Below are 27402 nucleotides of genomic sequence, written 5' to 3'. Positions count from 1 at the left end.
ATATCAGAAAACAGAAAACATCCAGCCATTCTCCCAAAACAGTCACAACTCACGAACCTCATAATCGAACAAGCACACCTTAGAACACTTCATGGAGGCACCCAAATTACACTGTCATACACACGACAACATTACTGGATCATAGGAGGAAGATCAGCGGTAAAATCATACATCCTTCGATGCGTTACTTGTGCTAAACAAAGAGGAATCCTTGCCAGCCAACTAATGGGACAATTACCCGCCTCAAGAGTAACGCGATCACGACCATTCACACACACTGGAGTAGATTACGCTGGTCCCATTACCATAAAAACTTGGAAGGGTAGAGGAGCAAAAACTTACAAGGCCTGGATTTGCGTATTTGTGTGCCTCGCAACCTCCGCAATACACATTGAAGTGGTAGGTGATTATTCGGCAAAGGGATTCATTGCAGCTTACCGAAGATTTACAAGTCGCAGGGGCATTCCACAGGTCATGCACTCTGACTGCGGAACGACATTCATCGGAGCTGACAAGGAATTAAAAAAACTTTTCATCCAACACACGAAGGAACACCACCACATTACAACCACACTCATGAATGACCACGCGCAGTGGGAATTTAACCCACCTGCAGCACCCCACATGGGAGGAAAATGGGAAGCAGCAATGAAGTCAATCAAGTTCAATATCAGTCGAACAACAAGAGAAGCATCATTCACCATTGAAGAAATCAACACATTACTAACCAGATAGAGGCCATTCTAAACTCACGCCCAATATACCCATTGACGGACGCCCCTAATGACTGCTCTGCACTTACTCCAGGTCATTTCCTCATAGGAAAACCCCTCAACACAATTCCTGACTCATCTACAAGTGATCATAACGCGTCAATAATGTCAAGGTGGCAATTCATACAACAACGAGTTCAACGATTCTGGAAGCAATAGAAAAAACATTACATACAGCAATTCCTTTCAACCTCTAAGTGGCATCACCCAAGCAACACGATCAGGGTTGGATCACTAGTTCTCATCACAGATCAACGCCAACCACAATACAAGTGGCCGCTAGCTAGAGTCATAAAACTGCACCCTGGAAAGGATGGACTAACTAGAGCAATGACATTAAAAACCACTTCTTCAATAATTTCAAGACCAATTCACATTCTTTCTCCATTGCCAGTTCCCATCGAAGATACAGATATCAATCATCAATAAATTTATGATGGCGGGCGGAATGTTACGGATTGCAGTAATTTCTAAGCAAAATAAAAAGTGGGAGAGGTATGAGCGCGCGAGCATTTGTTTTGTAAAAACTGACTAACGAATTCAAAAAATACTATACAGAAAAACTCGAATATACTACTATAATTCCAAAAGTAATAACAAATGAACTCTACGAGGCTATGCTCTGTTGACGTTACGACAAATATCGGCATAGCAACGGCCACCGATGCACTTTCGGCGCAGCTTGTTTATACGAGAATATTTAAGGAGCTGTACATGACGGTCTCATCCTCATACTAGTTCAATCAAGCAATCATCAAGATCAAATTATTGTTCTACAAGTCAATCCCATATACACAGAAATCGCCTTAAATTCACACAAATCGTTTTCCTACAAGTCAAATACCACTTATATAGAGATCGCATCCAATACACACCGATCTATCTCCATACACGTAAGCTACGCTATTACACACGTCCTTACGTATCATCAATACAACCGAAATCGACTCCACACACGTAAGCTACGCTATTACACACGCTATTAAAACACGACTCCGTGAACTAAGTAAGCAGTAATACCAAAACCAAGGCATCATTGCCATTCGTCAGTGAACGTCATACACCAGCGCCCCACTCAAGCCTCTCCAGCTCATCGGTAGCGGCAACGGCGACATCAATTCTCCTCATCAGTGACGTCATACACCAGTACCCAACTCAAGCCTCTCCAACTCATCGGTAGCGGCAAAGGCGGCATCAATTCTCCTCAACAGTGACGTTACATACCAACTCCACCACCCAGGTCTCTTCAGCGTATCGGTCGTGGCAATCGGTGGCGTCAATTACGTACCATACCACAAGTATACACTTATAAGATTATCATCACTCATATTAGCTGAAGAAACTCTCACCTATTTATTCTATCATACACTCATTCGATATTCATAGATTATTAACTATTCATTATTTATTATATTCAATAAAAGGGAAAATCAACTTATATAAAGGCAGTATTGAATTATTGCATTGTCCATTCCACTTGCCAGCAAGCCTCCCTTCACCATCTCAGGGAAGCTTTTTTAGTATGATCTCAGACAATATATATATTTAATATTTTATTTATAATATTTCAATTTAATATTAATATAATGTATTATATTACAATTAATCAGTACAATCTTCTATTAGATAAATTTTATAATTTCTTCTTTAATAACTAATTAATAACATATACTATATGTATTATATACTGCAATGTTATTAAATATCATTCATATTAAAGATACCTTTCTATTCAATTGCAAATTAATAATATTTTGTAAAGAGTATTAAAATATCAGTAATATCAATAATAAATTAGAAATTGAAAATCTATTTACAGAACTTTCATGTTTTTTGTAGAATAGAGAGTATATTGAAGTACCTTAATTATTCACATATGTATATTTTCCACAGGAATGAGCTAATAATTAACTTAATTATTAATTTCACAAAACATTGTAAAAGTAAAATTATTTATTACTTGTTATTATTTGTATTAAATTAATAATATAATTCAGACTATTTAGTAAACAATTAAAAAATTTTATGCTAAATAAAATTGTAAAATAATAATATAAAACTTTTTAAATGTTCAGAATATTGAAAATTATAAAATAAACTATTTTTTATTTTAATTTTGTTTTGATTAATACTAATATATTAAAGATAAAAAATTTTAAATTAATTTTTAATTTGTAAATTGTATTCTATAATTCACATTATATTAATAAGCTCTGTACACTTTGTCCAATACTATTTATGAATACAATTTTGAATTGCAATTTCATTTAAAACATCATTATAGTTGATCAGATAATCTTTTATTTATTATTTATGATTGCTTCTACACAATTAGTTTTGTGCAGAGCACTAAATCAGAATAAAAGTTAAATAATATAGCATATGAATTTGATATAGAACTTTTATGTTTGTTGTAACTTAGCAATTATTTAATAAAAAAAACTATTATTTTTTTCTATTATATAGCTTAACATAATAAAATTATTTTCTATCAAACTGAAATTTACTATTTTTTAATTTTCATAATATGATAATATTAATTATAGGTTAATATATCATTAGTTATATGCATTCTACAATTTCATACATTGTGTGCATGTCATTTCTGATTACTGGTAACCGCGCAGTTAAATAAAAATTAACTAAATAAAATCCAACCGAATAAGAATAATGTCCTTTACTATATATTTATTGTATAATATATTAGTAGAATTGAATTTTTATCACAATTAGATTAGAATGATTATCTCGGTAACGATTAAATTAATACAATGAAATACATATTCCGTTATGCCTTTAGAAAATAAGAAGATTATTGTCATTTTCAATAACTTTCAGAATAATCTTGGTTCTTTGATAATCATCTCTTCTTTCCATGCATTTGGTATTTCTTCAAAATTAGTTATATGAGCAATCTTTTTAAAAGAGTGTGTTTTCTTAATGAATTTGATAATAAGCTAAATTATATCATAAATCTAATACAACGATTAAGATATATTTATAAATTAAAGATATTAATATGAAATAATAAAAATGTTTGTTTATAAGAACTGTTCTCTATATACATAACATATGAAACTTAATAACAACAACAAATATATATATCTGCATATATATATATATATATATATATATATATATATATCTATCTGCATATAAATTTATTGTCATATACTTTTATAATGATGTTTCATGCAAATCTTTGTGTTGAAATAAATATATAAAAAGGACAATATCTTAAAAATTGAATAGACCGTAAAATTAAATTTTTTATTACTATATAATAAAATACCAATTTGAACTTTTTTGTTTCACAGTAATATTAATAATTTTTTTATTTCAAAAATGCATCTATGCATTCCGCTTAAAAATCTCAGTTTACCATTACACATAGCTGAAATGGGAATGTCTCAAAGAAGAGATTCAGAGAAACAAATGTTGTGAACTATTATAACTGTCAACAATTAATATAATCATGGAAAACGACTAATACAATATAGCCGAATGAACTTACCATTTTTCAAAACGTTTTACGTACGATTTCTTCCACATTCTTTTATTTTGCTTTCTATCTATCGTAATATTTAGTTCTCCTTTAACTCAGTCAGCTATTATTGTATGAGAAGCTACATTAAAATTAAAAAATAAAATAGGCTTAACTTTATGGTTGAATATATAAAATACAATATTAAAAGTGCCTTTTATTTATGCAGGAATAGAATTATAAAAATGATTAATAATAATGTATGGTAGTTATGTATTCGAAATTCATGTTGTTAAATATATTCAACAGCATTATGTATATATAGTAATTCGAAACATAATAAAGTGAAAGAGAAAATGCTCAAATTAACTAACTACTTGTCAAAATTCATTACTCTTCAAGTACTTTCCTTTTCTTATCTTAAAATTTATGGTTCTTATAAATTTAATTTTATTTATTCGTTCTATTATCTAAATTTGAATAACAAATCGTTCAATTGGTAGTCATACAAATATTCTTTTTTTATATTTAGTAAAACTTTACTGGAGAGAGAAGAATAATAATAGTCAAATGATGTTTAGAATATTGTACAGATCATGAAAATTACTGTTAGAATCATATATTGAAAAGTATTTAATTTAATCACGATATATGACTTGTGCCAAAAAATCAGTTACTCGGTAATGTGTTTCATTTTGAGAAATATATTTTGAGAAAATTATTTGCGAAATTGTACCATCTTATTATAAAATCTTAAATTCATAATTAATAAAAATATATTTCAGAATAGAACGAAAAATTGCAATGGCCTATTAAGAAGGAAACAACTACGATTGTATTTAATATTTAATTATTTTGGTTTTTAGTTTTAAAAGTTTATGAAATAAAGAAACCAATTATACATAATAATGGAATTTTTAATGTTTGTATGTTGTTTGTATGTTTGTATGATATTGCAGTTATTGTTTGATTTTTAATTAAAACAGATACTTATAATGATTAAATATATTGAATTTATTTATATTAATCAATTAATAAATATAATTATTTTGTGATAAGAAATATTTAAATTTAAATATTTATACACTGAGTTAAATATATCTAAAGCAGTTACAAATTCTCTTAAAAGAATAAAATTGATAATTTAAGTAGCGTAGAATATTTGTTTAGCATTTAATTTTCTATTTGCATAATTAATTAAAGTTTGATCATTTTAAATATAATATATTTTTTTAATTATTATAATATCATTTATATTTATGTAAAAATAAATTTTGAATGAGTTGTGAATAAATTTTGTTTAGCAATAGATTAAACTTTGTTATGCATTATTGTCTACTCTTTAGTAGAATTAACTTTAGTTTCTTGATTTTATTTTTATATCCCTCTCACTTTTTGAATATTTATATAGAATTATTGCAATTATTTTATTTATTTGTATTTTAAAGAATAGTTTATTTTCAAATTTATAAACTTTCTTATTTAAATGCAATAGCATCCAATTATATATCAATATCCAAATTCACGGATATTAGATACCTATACATGAAGCTTCAAATGATGAGTAAATACATGCGTTTATTTAACCTATTTATTTTTCATGTATTTTTTAATAAAACGTTATACAAAAGAGAATTATGGCTAGATAATTAAATAGAAGAGCGAGAGAGAGAGAGAGAGAGAGAGAGAGAGAAGAATAAAGATTGAAGCATGCTTCCGCTTAAGAGTTCGTAAGAACTTCCGAGAGTTTGTGTAATATATAAGCATAAAGTTGGACGTCGTCGAGTTGAAAGCAAAAATAACAGAGTTCCCTCAATGTGCCGGCATGAGCAGTTACATCGAATGTGTACTAATCTAGTTACGTAATATTTCGCATACGCACGTATATCTTATTACAATAATTAACTTTGTTGCACTGTATTTTTCAGTCATGGAAATGAAACGCTAGTCGTATTTTTTATTTTGCTCATTGAAATCGACGTTATAGAAGCATCGATTGGTAAGACTCACAAAGAAAAACGTGTATTCACAAAGGTATTTGTATAGAAGCATCGATTGGTAAGACTCACAAAGAAAAACGTGTATTATATTGAGAATTATATTGAGAATTATATTGAGAATTATATTATCATAATTCATAATTTCTTCAATCATACTTTTTAATGCGTACCCGAGACAGTGAATTTAGCGTGATAAATATTGTACTAACTTTAGATTAATTAGAAGTCAGACTAAAAACTCCAATATACTGATAGTTATTATGAAAATAAATAGATATTTAGGGGCTCGCTTATTAATTAAGTAAATTATTCTATATATATGTTAACATGGATTGTGTACAAAGTTAGATACTATAGTTTATTTATATATATAATTAACAGAATTATATCAACATTTAGTTTATTAACCATACAATCATATACATATTTTAAATTAAATTATAAAATTATGCAAATGTATAAATTAATTAAAACTCTAAGTAGATCAATATGGTTTAAATACATAAATATTTGAATTTACATTTTTCACTTATATTTGTATATGCTCAAATAACTAAATAAGTAATGAACTGAATGAAATCTCAACTTATAATTATAAACTAATTATAAAGAAAGCATTACGTATTTTACAAAATTGGTGAATTTTTTAAAGATAATAGTAAATATAATAGTATATGCTGATATAGCATGTAAATATATACATATATATATATATATATATATATATATATTTATATATAATAGCGAATTCGACGGTAGTTCTCATTACGGATAGTTTCATAGACGTGGAAGTAAGTTAGTAAAAACTCGGCTCAGGCTAGGAAAGATCCATCATTAGAACAAAGCGAATCCTTCGAGATACTGATGATAATAGTTTACTCATTTAAAAATGCGGAAGATAGCATAATTTGATAGATAATGCTATTTCTTTAGAAAACTAAATTAATTGATAGTAACATATTTAAAAATTAATAATATAGAAATAAATATAATAATTTCATAATTTGAAAATGGGAAAGGTGTGTACTTTTTAGATAATGCTCTAGGTTTTCAAGAATAAAATAAATGGCTGTAATATGTTTAAGTAATCATAATATAGAAATAAATCTGTTATTATAAATATTGCTGTGCATAAATCCTGACAATGAAAGACTGACAATTGATATACGAAGTCTATCGAGACAATTTTTGCAAATTATTGAAAATTATTCTTCAAAGTATTTTCTCTTAATTTATTTAAGTATTATAATTCATTCGTGATCCTTTATTATTATTTCAAACCAAATTAATATTTTTCTAAGTTTAGTTACAGTTTCGCCTCAAAACATGATGTAACATCTAATTAGATTGAGAATAATACTGAAAGTTACTGGTAATTGTAACGATATTATTTAGATAACAGAACACACGTTAATGAAATATTAGCACGGTTAATTGGATGGATATTGAAAAATGAAGGGACAATGCTTCTTTTAAAAATATTGCGGATATTTTTTTCTACTTGTTGTTCCAAATTTCATTTCTTTTGTAAAGTTCAAAGCTTAGGTCTAGTTTAACCAATCTGTGTTGTTTAAATTTATGTAACATTTGCTACAAAGCTTATAACAAACTTTTCATGTGTCTATTTGATGTTTCAAGTTAAGAAAATTTCTATTTACGAGATCTTTATTTTATTTAAACTAAAAGAAATTAGACCAGACTTTAAAAAAATGATCGATACCTACATCAGCTTATACGGGGGTAAGAGTGAGAAGATGTATAGCTGTGTACAAATATATATATATATATATATATATATATATATATATATATGTGCGCGCGTGTGCGTGTGTAGATAGATAGATAGATAGATAGATAGATAGATAGACAGAGAGAGAGAGAGAGAGAGAGAGAGAGAGATACATGGTTATGAATTCAGAGTAAATTCATTTATCCATCCATGCATACCCTTTAGCAATAGATAACACTAACGTAAACTTTATTTTAATTGATGCATAACTTAATATTTGCTTAAATAAGTAATAATATTGCTTAATATTTGCTTGAGTAATAATAATTTATTACTTTGTTTTAAGTATATTGAACCATGAGAAATATTATTTTCAAAAAATATATATACTTGAATTTTGATTATTTAAAATTTCTGTACATCAATATTTTTAGACTCAGTAACATTGTAAATAAATTCTTTTATGTAAAAACTTTGCTTCTAACAAATTAACAGTCATAATATATGCATTAACTGTTTGTATTAATAAATTATTAATAATCAATAAACATTAATAATTTATATAGATGATAATTTTACAAATTATATAAAATAAATATTTAGTTTATTAATGCAGAAGTTAAGTGCCGTCATTATGTAGTAACAAATATTTAAAAATTGACACAAAATTATTTGTAATACTAAGGCTTAAATACTAAAACACTAAGTCTTAAACTAAAATGTTTTAATCGTTAATAAAAAAAAAAGAATTACATGGAAAAATTTTTTTATGAAGAAACTGTAAAAAGATAATTACTTCCATAAATTAGTCTCTTTTAAAATAATATTTTGAACATATCAGCTTTTATTTTTTCACTTCAAATGTTTTCATTTTGTTTTCATTTTTTTTTCATTTTAGTTTAAGTTAAATAAAATAAGTGTAGGAGAGAGTGATATTAATTATTATTATTATTTCTGTTTTTTAGCCCCGATAAGGCCAATTGTCGTTATGGCATTGGAGGAAACATCAACTCCAAGACTTATAGTGGCAGCTTCCCATACAGCCTTGTCTGGCGATCTTGGAGTTCTTATAATCGAATTACCATCAGCATATCCTTTGACTACACCGTCCATTTCAGTTCTCACAACAGTTGAAGATGAGGATGTTGATATTGATTTGGAAGTCGATGATGAAGACTACAGTATTGAAAGCGAACAAATATCGAGGATTCAGGATCCTTTTATCTTAAGGTTATTTGTATATTTATTTAAAAGTATCTAAGGCTTTAGTAATTGAAGCTTATAGTAACTAGTAGCTGTCGATAAATTATATTTAATACGTTAATTATAAGTTATTTCACATTTTTAATATACAATTTATTAATAATATAAATATACATAATACATACAATCTAATTCATGATTTATGTTATGTTAATTTATTAGTATTAACAAATTCGTATTTATTTATATAATACTGTTTTCATACAAATAATAATATTTTTAAATTATCAGATATATTTTACATTAATCTAAGTAGTAAAAAATAAAAAAAATATTTTTTTTAAATATTTAAAAATTTTTCATACTTTTGTTTTTAGTTGAACACACACGATTTTTGCATAATATTAAATTTTAAATTATTACCATTTTACGTAAGCTACGCCAAAGAGGCATTACAATTTATGGAATATACTTTTATAATTTATATGTTATAATTATATATTACCATTATTATTTTTTATTATAAATTTACCTTGTATAAGAAGTCATTTACAATTTACAAAGGGATAAAAATTTTATAAATAATTTCAAAACTTTATTCATGCATTTGTACTAAATTATATTTAATAATTGATGATTTACACAAAATAGAATTAAATGTTTAAGTAATATAAGAATTATTAAAAAGTTTCAAAAATAATTAAGTCATAAATGCTTATTAAAAGTATAGAATATTAATATTAAAATTAATTATTATTCGAATGTACAATATCAATTTATGTCTATAATTCGATATTTTTTTATTTTTCATTTTTTATTTTTTTTTTATTTTTCATTTTTTATTTTTTTTTATTTTTTATTTTTTATTTTTTATTATTTTTTTTATTTTTTATTTATGGATTTCCAGTTTTATATTTGAGCTTTATGATTAATTTTATTTAATTCTATGGAACTCATCATCATAAATAAGTTTGTTGTAATTTCATTAACACTTCTGCCCGTGCATAAAGCGCTTAACATTGGTTCACGAAGCAAACATTAATACTTTTCTTTTGTAAATTAAACAAAAGTCAAGAATGAATTTTAGTCCATGAATAACTTTAGGTTTCTATATTAATTTATATACCGTAGGATGAACAACTTATTCGGTGTAGATGTGCTAACATTACCAGCGATTCGAGTAGAAACTTTGAAATAGACTGATAAAATAACATGTAAAATCCACTTGGTTTGGGAGAGAACGACTTTTATCAGAAAATAGTGACTGATAAAATTGAAGTCCAGGTATCGTTAAAAGAGTCAGTTTAATGGAATTAACTTTTGAATTTAAATTTACACTAGGTTAAATATGCTTTGAAGAAATAAAAACAGAATAAATACAGTGATTAAGAAACATTTTTCAAACAGATACAAATTAAATTTTGTAGGTTCATGAAATATATAATTTGTATTATATCTAGTCATTTATTACGTTCAGACTTAACTGTGAGTCTATATTTTTTCTTTCAATATTTAAATATAGCAATTTTTATGTTTGTAACTATTGAATAAACCTCGATGAATAAATGATAATAATAAGATTGGAGCATGTAGAGAGAAGAAAGAGAGAGAGAGAGAGAGAGAGAGAAAGAGAGAGAGAGAGAGAGCATAAACTTGATAAAGACGTGCTTACTTTCAGAATCCTAAGACTAGATGGCTTCACGTCGGAGCTAGTGGGTGAGGTGCCTGTGGACGTGCCTAATATTGCCGGAGTTAATGTTTCGCTAATAATACCATGTGGCTTTTTCTCCCGTGGTGGAACTTATTCTCTACAGCTTCAACACAAGTCAGCTCCGGTTCCCAACCGATTCACAGATACTATCAGCCTTCATGATTCACAGGTAATGGTTCCTTTGGTCAATAGTTCCATGATTTTGACTAAAATCTCTAATTGATTAAGAGATGTAACGTTTTCTTAAATTCATGTGAACTCTTCACCCAACTTGTCGGAAATATATATTATTGCGAGACTGTTGAAGATTTTTAAGAGTGTTTTTTTATGGAAATTTGTCTGCTTTTTATTCATCGAAATTTAATTTGTTACATTGTACGTACTTATCCAATTAAAGTAGTCGTAATTTTTATAACTGAGAAAATAGTCTCAAAAATTTAATAGAAATACAGAAAGAGAATGAAACACAAATGGAAGAATTAGGTAAGCCTTATAATATTAATTAAATATTATATTGCTTAAGCATTATCAAATTAAAATCAATCGCATGTAAAAATATAATTAAATAATAATGAAAGCATTCGTTAAAATAAGTTACTAAGTTTTACTTTTATTTTACCGAAAATTTCAAAATTGACATAAATTATTATCTAAATATAATGAAAATATCAAATTTAATTATTATTATGTAAAAATAAATTTTAATTTGATATAATATTTAAATTTATAAATGTTTAATTAATTTGTATTGTAATATTTAGACCCACACTCAATTAACTTTACACTATGAAAAATCGGACTCTTTAACTTAGGAAGAAATAAAAAATTATAATAAAATTTTATAATATTTTATGTATAAAATAAAATTTTATATCAATGTATTTATGATGCTATCATGATGAAAATTAAATATAATTTTTAATTGCATAGCGATCTAATTTAAAAATAATAGCATTATAAAACTTACAAGTTATATCATAATGTACTAATATGCTATTATTACTAGGCTTGTAGTTGAACTAATACCTAATTGAACCTATATTGTATATTCAGACACTATCGCTATTTGTGCAACAATATAAAACATTCTTACCTTACAAATATCGAAATGCTATGCGTTGTGCGAGAAGAGGGAGTCGGTTGACAAGAGCTCAATCAAGCCCGTGCGACTTATTAGTCAGAATGGTTGAAGGGATGATCCATCAGTCTGGACGATAACGATATATGGACCCTTGCTAACTTATTCACGTTCTGATGAGTCATTGGGAAATTCCTATGCTGTCAGTGCACATACGTACTTACACATTTGCAACATTTTACATTTATGTAAATATGCGTACTTACCTACACCAACGTGCATACGCACCTACCCAACATTCACCGTAGTGTTGATAAAGCTTAAACGTACTTTAAATTGCCCGTACATTTTAATATTATTAAAACCATATTGCATTAATAAACTTACAATAATATAAATTATTTAAGGAGCCATAATTTTATATTTGGCTCTAAATAAATAGTTGATTACAATATGAAATCTATTATATTGAATAAAATTAATACTTATTATATAGATGTTACAATAGAATAGTATAACATCTAGATGTTATTATCTAAATTTCACTTACAATTGATTATATTTTCAGCGTCAGTGACTATAGATAAGTTTAAAAACTTTATTCCTTATATTATTTTATTTTTTAAATTTGGAGAATTCAACATAATTAAATGATCTCTATAATATAAATTACATCTGTCATAAAAATAAAGTACATTTTTATAAAAAAGATGAATACGTCAAATTTAACAAATTGATATTATAGTTTCATTATTAAAAATTTAGAAAGAATTTAATAAATTCTGCTAAAAAATTAATGTTTTAAAGAATTAATGTTGAATGAATAAAAGTTTAAATCACTTTTCTACTTCTATTTGTAGTTAATTATTATACATAATAATTTGTTACTGTTTAATTATTGGTTTAATTAATTTTAATTTAATTCAGTTTAACTTAACTCATAGTTAACTGGAGTAATATAAAACAGTTTGAACACATACAAACCATCTGAAGAATTTTCTTCAAAAAGGGGAATAAAGAATTCTTTTTATATATACATATGATATTTCACAAATTTTTAATGATAATTAAATTAATAATATTAATTAAATAATTATAAATCATTTATTTATCATTATATTATCTAAATATTTTTATGGCTATTAAAAATATACAAATAATATTTTAATTAGTATTTCAATATATTTATATTTTTACTAATGATTGTGTATACAATTTATTTATGCAACATTTATCGCGTCAATGTTTCATAAATAAATAATATGTAGTTTGAATTTCAATCTAATGAAAACTATTTGTAGATGTTAACATTGTCGAAAACAACTGTCAAACATCCTTTAAATATAAATTTTATTTACAATTAATACAAAATATAAGTTGAATAATAATACAAACAATTTTTAATTGATTTTATCATTTAATAATAATATTAAAAAGTTTTAAATACAATAGTTATTAAACAAGTGTTTAAACATTGTGTACCGGGCGAGGAGGGCCAAGTAACTAAGATTAGATGTGAGCTCCCGATGTTGATAGGAGGATTGCAGGCTAGTGGACAAGATAGTACATGTATTCAATAAAGAGTAGTTTTGTTATATGTATGATTGCACTAGGCGAGAGTTCCCTTTTTCGGAACACTTACCTCGATTTTTCCAGATGTTTAATGAGCTGGGAGTTTTCTTATATTCTTGAACAAACAGTTATTAAACACAATAGCGAAGTTCGAAAAATGATTAAACGCTGATGCATAACTACATTTAATGAAACTATTGAATCCTGTTACATACAATAACTATAGTTAAGAATATTTAAGTATAAATATATATTTAAAAAGATTACGATACCAACTAGAAAGTGTCAATAGTAATGGTTCAAGTACCTACAATGGAAGAAAGCTAATGATAATTGCTTTCGTAGATAAAATTGAAGCTAAAGCATTACATGAAGCTTTCGCGAAAGCAGCAAATATAAATATAGAGCAAATAGGAATTCAGAAAATAATCGAATTTGAGTAGACAAGACTGTCATTTAAGTTACAAAACACATCACTTATGCCGTAGATGCGCACGACTCTTGACGTGAGATGGCCAACGCCGTCGCTCGCCCTGGAACCCCAGCATTTCGACACGTACCCCAGTCAATCAGTACTCGCAACTCTCGAATACACAGGCATATCGTGCGCTCCGTCAATCGGTGTACCCGTGCCGACCTACTCTGTGCAGCTCATTTACTGCGGCACAAGCGTCTTATCCTGTGATCCTCGCAACAGAAGTCACGTGCAGGTAAATTGCATTTACACTCTTACTCTGCAAAATGATTAATTTATTTCTATGATTGGTATTGAAAATTTTGCTTTGAACGATAATATAAGAATAAATTTTAACAAATTTGTTTTAAGAAACTTGCTAAAGACTATTGGAAAAATACTAAAAAAATTAATTAATTGCTTATTGATTATGCATTATGTAGAATTATAGTACTTCAATAAATGTTATAGTAAAATGTTTTATTTGCATTATAATTTACTCACATCGTATGTGGGGATTGGCGTTTTTTTTTACAAAAATTAACATTATAATTAAATATTTAAATAATTGTGACTACTTCCAATTCCCTTATGTAGTGTGAAATTTAATTTTCTAAAATTTTATTAAAGTAAAGCTGATCGTTATGAATAAACGCGTTTCAATCCAAACTAATATGCAAGACTTTGCAAAGTCATGCACACTGTGATTATGAGAAAAGAAAAATGCATTTAATCACACACTGGCGACACATTACAGATGCTCTACACCGAAGAAATAAAAGGCTTTCCCACGCAGAAGGTCATCACTTTACGTTGCGATTTTTTTGGCCTCGCCGGACACTACGCCCTCAGGCTAAAACCTTCTGATGCTAACCCCAGTGCGCCTACCACCAGCGCTTATATTAAGGTATAACAATACTAAAATTACACCACATTTTACACAGGTATCAAATTCTATTATTAATTCATAAAAAAATTTATGCTAAAAAATTAGGGAAAAAGTAATTTATTGTACATAATTATATAACTTATAATATATTAATATGTATTATGTTTTATAATGATATATAATTTATTAATAAGCTTTTTTTTTTAATCATTTAAAAAAAATTTTTTTATTTATCTGTAAATTTATTAAAAATCTGTTAATTTCATAAATCTAATTTATATTTTAAAGCGTTAAAAAATTACATAGCCCATAAAATAATTCGTTTACCTACTATGCCAATAAAAATTGTCGCTTTGTTTTATTGTAAAAAGTAAATGCAAAGGATAGGACACTTGAGAAAGATAATCAAATTAATTAATTAGTAAGCAATATGAATTAGTGGCTTCAGTTTGGATTTTGAACTTCGGTTTCTCTCGCAAGATCAATTTCAGTATCATGTGCTGTCTGAACATCGTTCGACAATTAAATGAAATACATAACTTTAATATTAGCTTATAAAAAAATTTACTAATCGATCATTTTTTATGTATTGAGTCGGAGTAATTTTACTGAAATTTCCGATGAGCTAAACTTATTGTTTGTTCAAATCATTCAGATTATATCATACACAATATTAGATTACAAAAATTATAGCCAAACTGCACATTTTATACGGAGACTTTTATTTCTAGAATTTATGCATCGTGATTATATATTTGAATTTTATCATGGAATTTTTCGCTCCCTGTTGTGAAATTTCAGAACTATTACATTCTCAATATTAAATGAAAAATGATCGATTAGTAATTTTTTTATATAAATAAAGATTTGGCATTTAAGAAGAAAGATAATAGATAGAAAACTACGAAAATTAAAAGTAACTCGAAGGAAACGATATTTGGGAGCCTGCATTTTATTGACGTATTACGAAAAAACGAAACTAACAGTATCGTCTATCTTGAACCCAGTTTGACTTTGTGGATAGACAAGGCCTCTTTACCAAACGTAAACTTGGTATATTGAACATATTTATTATATATTCATGAATATGTATTGGTGGGCTAAACGTATATCTGTATAATAAAATGAATGTAGAGATAAAATGTAAAATTAACCATTCAATGTATGGCGAAGCGATACAGCCTCAAGCTTGGCAGAGTTTCCAAGCGGCTGAAAGTATAGATTTTCTTAGCAAATTATGTAAGTAACAGAATTAAAAAATCCCTGAGGTACGGATGGTCATCTGATAATACTACGAATGTTCCTCAGGTGGAGTGGTCAGATCTTTTTGTGTTCAACGTGCATGCACGTTCGGTCTACCCATGTGAAGGAGGCGGGAGCGGACGAAGCGGGGGTGGAGTTTCGGTGTTGTTCGAGTACCCGGCCTGTCGACTCGCGGGTGATCGGGTGCGCGTGTACGGCCGACTGCGGGCCGATGTCGACTCTCTGGCACCGCCCTCGAGTCTCCACTACGTCGCAGAACTCAAGGCGCCCGCGGGTGTGCACACGCTCACTTTCGACTGCGATCTCTTCACCGAACGCTACGTCGAGTACTGTTTCGTCTACATCAGCCAGGCCTACAATGGGGCTATGTCCGAGGTCCGCGTCGACTGCATACCCACCTTTCCCATACAAGGTCAGTAATTATCGCTCATTTATTGATTATGGACTTTTCTAATAATTAGTCATGAATATTCGCTCCACTCCAAAATCATTATGAATGCGGTGATTTTTTTATTTAAATTAGATTGAATTTACTTACATAAATCAAATATTTCAAATATTTATTCTTGATTCTTTTAATTTTTGTATAATATAATAATGTAATATAAATTGAAGCTTTAAGGCGATAATAACAAATATGCCATAGATACTTTTATTCAAATACAAGTGAACAAAATTTATATAATAATTTATGAATCTATTTTTATAAATACTGAAACTGTTCAATTTTCAGCCGTTAAATACTGATTATTAATTGTTTATTATATATTCTGTAAGTAATATTCAATAAATAAATTGAAAATTAACTCATAAAAATCATCTTTATACTCAAAGGTATTAGTAATTTTTATCTATAGTTCTAGAAGAAGAATACATATTATTATAAAGACAGTAAACAATCCTATTTTGTGTTTGGATATAATTTTCTTTGTCGTTTTGCAAAATTTGGTAAAGGATAATAATCAATCGAATACGAAATACTTAATAATCAAATGTTAACTTTGACTTAAATTATATATAAATAAATATATTATATATATGACAAATATATTGCATGTAATTAAAATATAAACTCATTATTAATATTTTTTCAACTACGAAATACATTGCAGTTACTTTTATTGATTTAAATTTTATTGAATTATAATAATTCTTACAATTTTTTAATTTTTATAGATAATCTATAGTTCCATTTAATTTAATTAACATTCTATATAGACTACAAGATATCAATATTTTCTTTTTAATAGAAATATAAAAAAATTTATAAAAATGTATAAAAATCAAACACGCTTTATTTCATTAGTATTATATATTATTGGTATCCCTACAAATTACATTATAATAATTATTTATAAATAAAGTTGTAGCATAAAATTCCCTTTTTTGTTTTAATCTTCAATTTTAATTAAGCTCTGCCAGTATGTAACGTGTTACAGTTTTTTTTACGTCTTTTTCTATTATTAATAATAAAAATAACAAATATTCCAAAAGTTCATATATCAATATGGCTAATCAATTTTTAAAAACATAGTTTCTGAAGTTTACAATCAAACTCTCTCTATGTTTTGACATGAAAATTTAACTTCATAATTAAATAAATGTAAAACAATTATTGATTCAAATTAAGTATTACAATAATAAATTATACTTCCAATTATAGTTGATCAAATATACTAATAAATTCTACGTATAATTGTAATTTCATATTCCTTATATTATATATATTCTTATAATATATAAAAGAAACAATTTATAAAATCATAATCTAGAAATTAATAATGTAACTTATAAATTATGTTTATTTATATATATTTAGAATATGCAGTATATAAATTTATAAGATATAGCAGTTTTCACAAATATTAAGGAGTGAAAGCAATTAAATTAAATTATCTAAAATTCAAGTTATTTATTTTTAAAAATTGAATTAAATTTTTTTTTAAGAAATTTAATTGTTATACGTATATCAGTCTTTGCAATTCTGTAAGCTAATGTGCTATATAAAGATGATTTGTTTGCTATAATCTTAATAATATTCTTACCCATAGATTTCGATACGAAAACTGAATTTCTATATATATCAATAGTTTTATGTAAATTAATTCGTTAGTGATAAAATATTCAATAATTATTTAGCTTTCTATTAGTAAAATGTGTTACGACAAAAAATATTTATGAAACTAGAAATATAGACAAGACTTATAGACAAGATAAATATAGGCACACTAGAAGTATAGACAAAGATTAATTAAACAAGATAACATAATTTTTCTTTGACTATTTATATTAATAATGAATGAATAAATCCTAATAAGATATAATAATTAATTAATGATAAAATTAGTATTCGATAAAGAGTTCTAAGAATATTTTTAATTAATTATATTCAATAATATATAGAATGAATTTGTTCTCTGAAAGTGGTCCCAAGATATTTAAAAATTTATAGAATTAAGTTTTATTTTAATATTTAATTAATTAAATTTATTAATATGACCTTTTGTATTAGAATAATATGAAATAATACTTATACCACTTGAATAATAAGACAAATTTTTAAGTTGTTTTCAAATTAACCAATTATTGTTTTGACCATTCTTTCATCAACAAGTAATTTATTATATATTCAACTATATGAAAGTCTGTAATGAATAGCAATGATGATACATGCATCTTCTGTAGTATATTGTCATTTACTTACAGAAATACGTATTAACAACATCACTTACCGACCGAGAAAATCTAGGATTTAAATCTATTAAAAGTATGCTAGATATGATTAAAAAAAAAAGGAAAATAAGTTCTTATAATACAGGCAGTTAAGAAGGCAAGCTGATATAATTGCGAAGGTTACAATTATTAAAGCAATTAGTAATTAAAAAACTTCACTCATAATAGCGGAAGTCAATATGGATTTATCGAACTTCAGTGACAAATACAGCTTTTAATAATGTTCTATAAGCTAGAATTCAAATTATAAAAAACGTTTCATTATTTCTATTAATTTTATTCAAAGTTATTATGATGTAATAAAATGATAAAAGAAAATTTATATTTTTGAAGAATGATGAATAAGAGTAATTGAAAACGTTTTTGTTATTAAGTTTTTATTTAATCTAATGCATATTTTCTTCAGATATCTACAATAAAAAAAAATAATGATATTTTATATAAAAAATAATAAATATTTTTCACTATTTTCACTAATAATAAATTCTAATATTAGTTATAAAATCGAAATTTTTAACTATTTATATCAAAACAATTCATTTTAATTGCTTCGATAAAACATTTTTTATTGTACATATTAAATTATTATTTTTTATTCCTTAAATTTAAACGTAGGTTACTCTTTTTAAAATATTTTTTATTTGAGATAAATTAAATTTATAAACATTATATATAATAAATACAAATATATAAAAATATAAAAAATAAATTATATCAAATTATATAAAATATAAAGTATAAATTAAAAATCGCGAATTTTCCAAATATGTGTATGCTGTCATAAACATTATATTGTAGCAAACTATGTTGTTTTATATTCAAACAAATTTTCAAATGCATCCAAGGATCACTAGGAATTCCTGGTGCACTCATTTTGTCAACTCAGTAAACCCTCTATATTTTCACTATGAAAATTATTATAAAAGTAATAATTGATTGATTAAAATTTTCAATGAATAATATGTAAATACTGAATATAAACTGGGAGCATATTTATCTATCTATATATATCTATATATATATATATATATATATATATATAAACTCTTTATTATACATAAATTATTTTGTTTATAATAATTTTCATTGAATTGTATGAAGTTTTATTTATAATTAAACAAATTTTTAATTAAATTATAATTTATGTTTATTTTATTATTTATTTTATTAATTTATTTTATTAATCCATTATTATACATATTCAGTTAATAAATATTTATGTTTTTGTATATGGTTTAACGCAAAGTAAATACATAAAGTAAAGCTTTACTAACTTTATTTTATAATTTTAAATAAATACTTAAGTACCTGTATATTTTTTTATGAAGTTTTAAATAAAAACTTTGCATCATGCATAACTAATATAACTATCGTTCAAGTGTAATGAAATTAATGTAATTTAGCCAAATTTTATATCACATATGCATGAAATACTCAATGAATTTGTATGAAATATGTATTGCATTAAAGTATTTCGTGAATTTTACTTTTGTTATTCAGATATTGATTGGTGTAATGAATAATGACGTATACGAAATTACATTTAATATTCATGTTGTTTTACGTGCACTTTTTGAATTGTCCGTATTCATTAATAATATTAGTACTTACATGAGGTTTTAAACAACTAATTAATAACAAGTAATGTTAGAGCCCTTTCAGATGATTTAGAATATTAATAAATTATTCATTTAAACTAAATATTGTCTCAATTAATGTTAATGATTTTTTTAGAATAAATACATATTTTGATATATTAATAATTTTGTATGCCTTGATGTTTAAGATGATTATAATTCAATGAAAGGTTTAAGTTGATATTACGTTTCATGCGATTTTAATTCATTAAAAAATAAAATTTCCTTAAAATACTATTCATTTCAATGAAGTTATACAAACTAAGTGAGATATTTTATTATCGAACACTTGATAAATTGATAATGGGAATTACACAATAAAATAGCATCCAGATTTATTTAATTTAGTATAGAATACTTTAGTATAAAATTAGACCAGCGAATCGTTTCACTTTTAATAAATGAAAAACTCTTTAATGGTGTAACACTAATTTGGAAAATATTCGCTTATACTGTGGAAATGAAATGGTTTACGATATAATAGAAATCCTTTTGCTTACATTGTTGGTATTAATATTAATTTTTCAGCACTTTATAAAAATACGATAATTTATGTAATAAAAAAAATTGATTTATTGAAAGGCTCTTAATTAGAAATTGTAATACTGTACTGAATAGTGCTGCCATCATTTAAAAAGAAAGATTTCAAAAATTATTATCAAATGTCAGCAATTTGCATGAATATGTAAATAAGCTTTCAATACTAGAACATAACGATCGTTTTCAATATTTTTTATAAATGGGTATACATAAAATTAATGAATATGGCAGGGTAAGGAAATCAAAAGCTATTTGGCAAACATCTATTCAATCGATTTCAACCAAGTGAATTTTTCGACTACCTCTGAAATAAAGATAAAGGTAGATTTCTAGATTTTCTTATTTAATTACTTTAAGTATTTTTGTATTTGCCTCACACTACACTTCTAGGTATTTATTTACATTACAATAATTTTTAAATTATTAATAATAACAAAGAGTTACATTATGGGCAAATTAATTCCCATAATAACAAGTGCATAAATTATTATGTATAATAAATAAGGCTTTCAAAATACAAAAATTTAATTATTTAGGATGCAAATGCAGTATAAATTCATATGAATATCAACTTTTTATAATTTGATAATATTTTTAAATTTTTACAAATAATCAATTCGTTCGTCAATTGAATTAGAGACAATTTGTCTTGAATATATTTTTGAATATTACAATATTTTTATTTTTTTTTATGTTTCCTACTTAATTTTCTATATTTTTAAGAAAATCTTACCGATTAAATTAATTATGAGAATTTATTTTTATTTCATTATATTTTGGTTGTAATTCAACAGCCACTGTAAATTTGTTGTTTAAAGCAAGTATTCTTTTTACAGATTAAATATTTAATTCATTTCTATTTTAGAAAATATTAGTCACAATTATGCAATTATGATTTTTATGTTATGAATAGAGTTTGAATTATATAAATTAATATTATATAAATTATATAAATTATTATCCGATTATGTATATATTAATATAGTTTAACGAAAAGATATATTAAACATTTTTAATTTAAAAAATGAACGTGCAAAGATATTAAAAAAGAATTTGTTAAAATTTAAATTAATAATTTATTATAATTATAATATCAACGTTTTTATTATATTAAGATTTTTATATTTTTGTAATCTTCAAATAATTAATATATAAGATATCTAATTTCTTTATAGAAGTATTTCTTAATTAAATTTTCGTATGTTTTACGAAATATATTTTACTAATATATATTTTTTCGTCAACGCATAATGAAGTACTGGAGAAAAGAATATTTTATAGAGAACCTTCAATTTTAGTTCATATTTTGTTAAAAGTCGTTTTAAATGAATGAAAATCTTAAGCTCATATAATATGATACAATCTAAATCAGTATCTAGTCAATATTTTTTTCATCTAGCGTTAAACAAAGAAAGCAAAAATCGATCCGCATCGAAAAGTAAGCTTTCCTCCTTCTTTGTCTGATCGATAGTGTAAAAAGTGAATTACAAGTATAAAAAAGATACATCCTTAAATTTGCTTTATCCATTATTTACATATTTCATGAATAATAAATTTGCATTTAAATGTCCATAACTAATTTCTTTAGCGAATCGCCAATTTCTGTGACACAATCACACCCTGTTAGCTATTTCATCCAAATTCAATTTCATCTTTAATCAATAAGAGTTTCCAATGAAACTGATTAGAGAATATTTAAACTTATTAGACACTACTATGACTCAACTTCTGTCGGTTATTTTCACATTTTCATTTTGTTTGCCTGAAAGCCATTGTAACATCTTGTCTTCATTCAATGGATCGTAAATTATCGCGGAGTGTAGGATTATTTCGAGCTCTTGTTAATGAAAATGCATTTTTTTTTTTATAATTTTCAAATAATCAAGTTGTTTTATACTTTCTGTGATTTAATTAAATAAACGCGTTTCTGCAAAAACTTAACTTGAATTGAATTGTAAATATTGTAAGAAAAATGTACTGTTTTATATTCGCAAAGGAATAATTTTTTTTTATTAACAATTCTCGTTCATATTTTATTATGTTCTAATTTTATTTATTTAAATTATTCGTGAATTATCAATATTTATAGATAGTTTAACGAAAAACATTCCTAAAATAATTATATTCCTAAATTCAAGTTATAGTACTGAAATAATTTACTGTTAATGATCATCTTATTTTCAATACCTCTGTATAATTACTTTAAATTGGTTATTTTTATACAGTTCTTTAGGTATGAATAACTCATAAAGAGAATAGATAATCTCAAAAATCAATAATAAAATGTTATTGAATAAAAAGAAAATAATTTAGATAATTAACTAAAGAGTTGTCTTTCATATTCTATTTGACATTTGCCAAAAAATTAATTTCTTCATAGTTTCCTAGTTTCATTAAAATTATTTATTAAAATAAATAAAATATTTGTATAAATAAAAAAATATGAAGCAATAAAACATAAAATACTTGCAAACTTATGATAAAATACAGGACTGTATGTTTCATACAATATTTCAGTAAAATTTCAACTACGTACAGAACTGTTTATGTTATGTTTTACTTAACGTTTAATTTATATCTGATTAGAATCTAATGTAATGAAAATCATAAATTAATTATATAAATAATTGAAATTCAATAGATTTAGTCAACTTTTTATAGAAATATTATTATTATCACTTGCATTATTCAGAATATGCAAGAATAAATTTGTTGTTTCAGATTGCTTTTGCCAATAAAAACAAAGGTTAAACTACAAATATCTTTACTTTATCTTCATTACAATGTTTCCTTAATAATAATAAAAAGTTGATAGTAAAAATTAGTGTAATAGTGTAGTTAAAAATAAATTATTGAAATATGATACAATAATAATAAAGCCTATTGGATTTATTATATTTGTATATGATCTATTTCTTACATAATAAATTTATACCATATTTTTAACCTATTATATTTAAACAAACGTAGAAGTTAAATTTTAGTTGTAAATTATCATTGATAAAACCTAAATAAACAATCAACAAACTAATCGTTAAAGAGAAGTTAAAATTAAAAACAATTCGCACGGCCTACCTTTGAATATTTGAAATATAATAATCTGTCTATATAATAAATTAATTCACTTTAATTAAAAACAGTTTTTAACTATATATAGTGAAAAGTATCTTAACAAATTGTTCTTTAAGTCTCCAAAAGAATTGTTGTGTAATACGTCATAATATTGACAGTAATTTATATTTTATTTATCATACTCATTAATAATTATCTCCAGTTTAAATATCTTACTAAGTAAACTTCATAAATTGCTCCTATGCCTAAGTAAATATTTATTTCTACTTAATACGTGTTTAATCTTACGTAAGAATTTATAGTTTATACAAATACGTATAATTCGTTTGTTTGTAAAATCGATTCCATACGTACGAATAATAATACTTTTATATTATAGAAATATTTTTATATATTATTTTTAAAATTATACTTTGTATTTATATAAAATACAAACATGTTTTATTGAAATATTACCGAGCATGTATTTCAAATATTAGTAACTAATTTAAAAAGGAAATACAATCGTCTATTTAGAAAGCACCTTATTTCGAAAGGATCTTTTCCCTTTTCAGTCCTCGATATACTTCAAAGCACCTTATTAGATCAAAATGTATAGTAATATGTTTTATATAGTATGTTACTTGCTATAGTTCATATAGTATATTGGGGTTGCACTTTATGTTACATTGGAAGCATAAAAAATTCAAAATAATCTTAGATGCGATATAACGAAGACGAATAGAACTGAGTAGTAAAGAGAATATAAAATGATGCTTATTATTTTTTTGTTATTACTTTAATAAAATGAAAAATTGATAAATGTTTAAAATATCTTTTTCTAGATGCAAATGATAAATGATTAATGATGTATACCAAACTATAATCTATACAGCTTAGTTTAGTTTATGGGCGCTAATAAAAATAACGGATATTTTAAATAAAATACAAACTTTTATTAATAAAGTAATCGTATATATAATAATTTGATTTATTATTAGTTTTCCACTATTTTTAAAATTTTAGAAATTAAAAAAAAATTTCATTTCATGACATGAACAGAAAAATAAATAGTAAGATTATTTAAATAGTGGATATAAAAGTGATTATAAAAAAATGTTCGTTATTGAGTTATTTGGAATTAAACAATTTTATTTAAATGAAGATTTCTGTTTAAAATATTATTAGTAAATGTACGAGTATATTTACCTACAATTTTAAAAAATGCGCAAAATAAATTTTATGAATGAGTTTTAATCATTATGAATTACAATCCAAATAATTTAAAGAAGAAAAATAAATTCTGAATGAGAAAAGCTCTTTTAATTTTCATTTTATTAGAGTATATTATCAATAATGAACAAAATGAAAGAATATTTTATATTTCTTCAAGCTCATTAAGAACCTATTTTAAATTTTATTTTATATATTTTATAAATAAAGCTAAAAAAATATAATATTTCTTCAAGCTCATTAAGAACCTATTTTAAATTTTATTTTGTATATGAAAGTTGCTGGTTTTTTTGGTTATCGTTAAGAAATAAATAAAGCTAAAAAAATATAAAAATTGTATTATGAATGCAAATAATTGTAAATACACATATTAAATCGGTAATAGTAATAATAACATATATACATGAATTGTAAGGAAATATAAGAGAGAGAGAGAGAGAGAGAGAGAGAGAGAGAATTAATAATAAAATAGTTAATAAAATAGATAATAAAAATAGCGAAATAGAAACGAATATAGCTTCCATTGGAATTATATACGGGATTAATGAAAACGTATGTCAGTAGTAGTCAGTAAGAAAATAGTATGTCAGCTTAAATTATTTATTTATCATATCTGTAAAAAATAATACTACGTTTGTATTGATATATACATCCTCTCTATTGCATGTTCTATACTATTTTATATTACAAAATATTATTACATTTATTAGTTTAAGAATAATTTCAAATAAATAATGATAAAAGCATTAAAAATGATAAAGTGTTCGAGATTCCAAGAATCTCTCGAGTGTTTAGGTTTCGGGAATTTCCCAAGCATTAGAATTTCTGGGAAAATCTCAAGTGTTAGACTTTCGTTAAACCCTCTAGTGTTCTGATTTCTGGAAAAAATTCCGAGTATTTTTTGTGCAATCTCTTTCTAGCACCACAATCGCCACTATTGTTATCAGCACTCACTGGGCCATTGTAGATATTTAAAGAAAGCACACTTTTAGAAAACGCACTCTCTTAGTGGGGACACCATGGAAGAAATCGGCTCTCTCTTAGTGGGGACACCATGGAAGAAGGACGCCATGGAAGATATGTCGATGATATCTTCGGGAGTGCAGACATTCTAGAACAATTAGTCAAAGTCGTACTCCAATTACAAAACCTTGACATGGCGGGCGGTTTCCCGTTGCCAAAATGGTATGATGCAAATCACGATATTACCACCGCAATCAATGCAGATCAAAATAACACCCCAATCAAGTTCGACGATTGCTCTACCAAAATTTTTGGATTACGTCGGTGCAAGTTGATAACCTTACTAAACGCGTACTTTTATCTAAAGTGGCTCAATTATTTCATTCATTAGGTTTTTTTTCACCTGTTATGATGAAGGCAAAGATATTCATGCAGGAGCTATGATTATACAAGCTCCAATGGGACGAGAAAGAAGAGATCTCTCTAACTTGACGAAAATTTCAATACCACGTTAGCTCAATATAAGAAGCACCTTACACCTATAGTTTCATGGGTTTTCTAATGCACCTCAATTAGCAATATCGGTAGTCATATACATATCCGTGCACGAATAAAATAGTATTATGACTTCGTTGGTGTGTTTAAAGACTAAGGTTGCACCCCTCAAGTGAATCACAATACCAAGACTGGAGTCCTAGTAGAGTACCAAGCTGCAGCACTACTGCTATCGCAACTAATACATTACTACTAATACAAGACGTAGCCACGCTGAAGATGGACGCTAAAGTAACCCATCTTTGGACAGACTCACGGGTTACTTTCACATGGATAAAGCCCCATCCATTATACTCCTTAACAAGAAGTATGCACAATCAATTGTTGATCTTTACAAGATCATAACAACATCATCACTATCAACAAGGAGCAACTGCATTGATGTGATTAAAAATAGTTCACACTCTCCTATGAAAAGTTGCTCGGGATTGAAGCAGTTAAAAGCGGAATACAAAAATGGAAGAGGTATAAGCTCCCGGACATTTACGTTTATAAACACAATTTAGCGAATTCGGGAAATTTCCTACGCTGAAA

At 25.6% G+C, this 27402-nt stretch overlaps 2 protein-coding genes across 2 annotated transcripts in view; both read left to right on the top strand.

Moving 5' to 3' along the window:
• The first annotated feature begins 225 nt into the window (after positions 1-225).
• Positions 226-735, top strand: LOC105366180 (uncharacterized). Its single transcript, XM_011504518.1, has one exon. It carries the CDS (start codon positions 226-228, stop codon positions 733-735), a length of 510 nt encoding a protein of 169 aa, XP_011502820.1.
• An 8180-nt stretch (positions 736-8915) lies between these two features.
• The window catches only part of gogo (thrombospondin-1 like protein golden goal), a 30867-nt gene continuing 12380 nt past the window's right edge, over positions 8916-27402 (top strand). Inside the window, exons 1-5 of the mRNA XM_011504506.1 lie at positions 8916-9216; positions 10868-11069; positions 14039-14260; positions 14762-14911; positions 16202-16568. Of these exons, the coding sequence (XP_011502808.1) occupies positions 8975-9216; positions 10868-11069; positions 14039-14260; positions 14762-14911; positions 16202-16568 (1183 nt within the window). The 5' untranslated portion in view covers positions 8916-8974. The remainder of the gene's footprint in view (positions 9217-10867; positions 11070-14038; positions 14261-14761; positions 14912-16201; positions 16569-27402) is intronic.

The sequence above is a fragment of the Ceratosolen solmsi genome, unplaced genomic scaffold (genome assembly GCF_000503995.2).
Source record: "Ceratosolen solmsi marchali unplaced genomic scaffold, CerSol_1.0 scaffold10, whole genome shotgun sequence".
Taxonomy (NCBI): domain Eukaryota; kingdom Metazoa; phylum Arthropoda; class Insecta; order Hymenoptera; family Agaonidae; genus Ceratosolen; species Ceratosolen solmsi.
The sequence above is the reverse complement of the archived record's forward strand: the minus strand, read 5'-3'. Positions and strand labels throughout refer to the sequence as shown.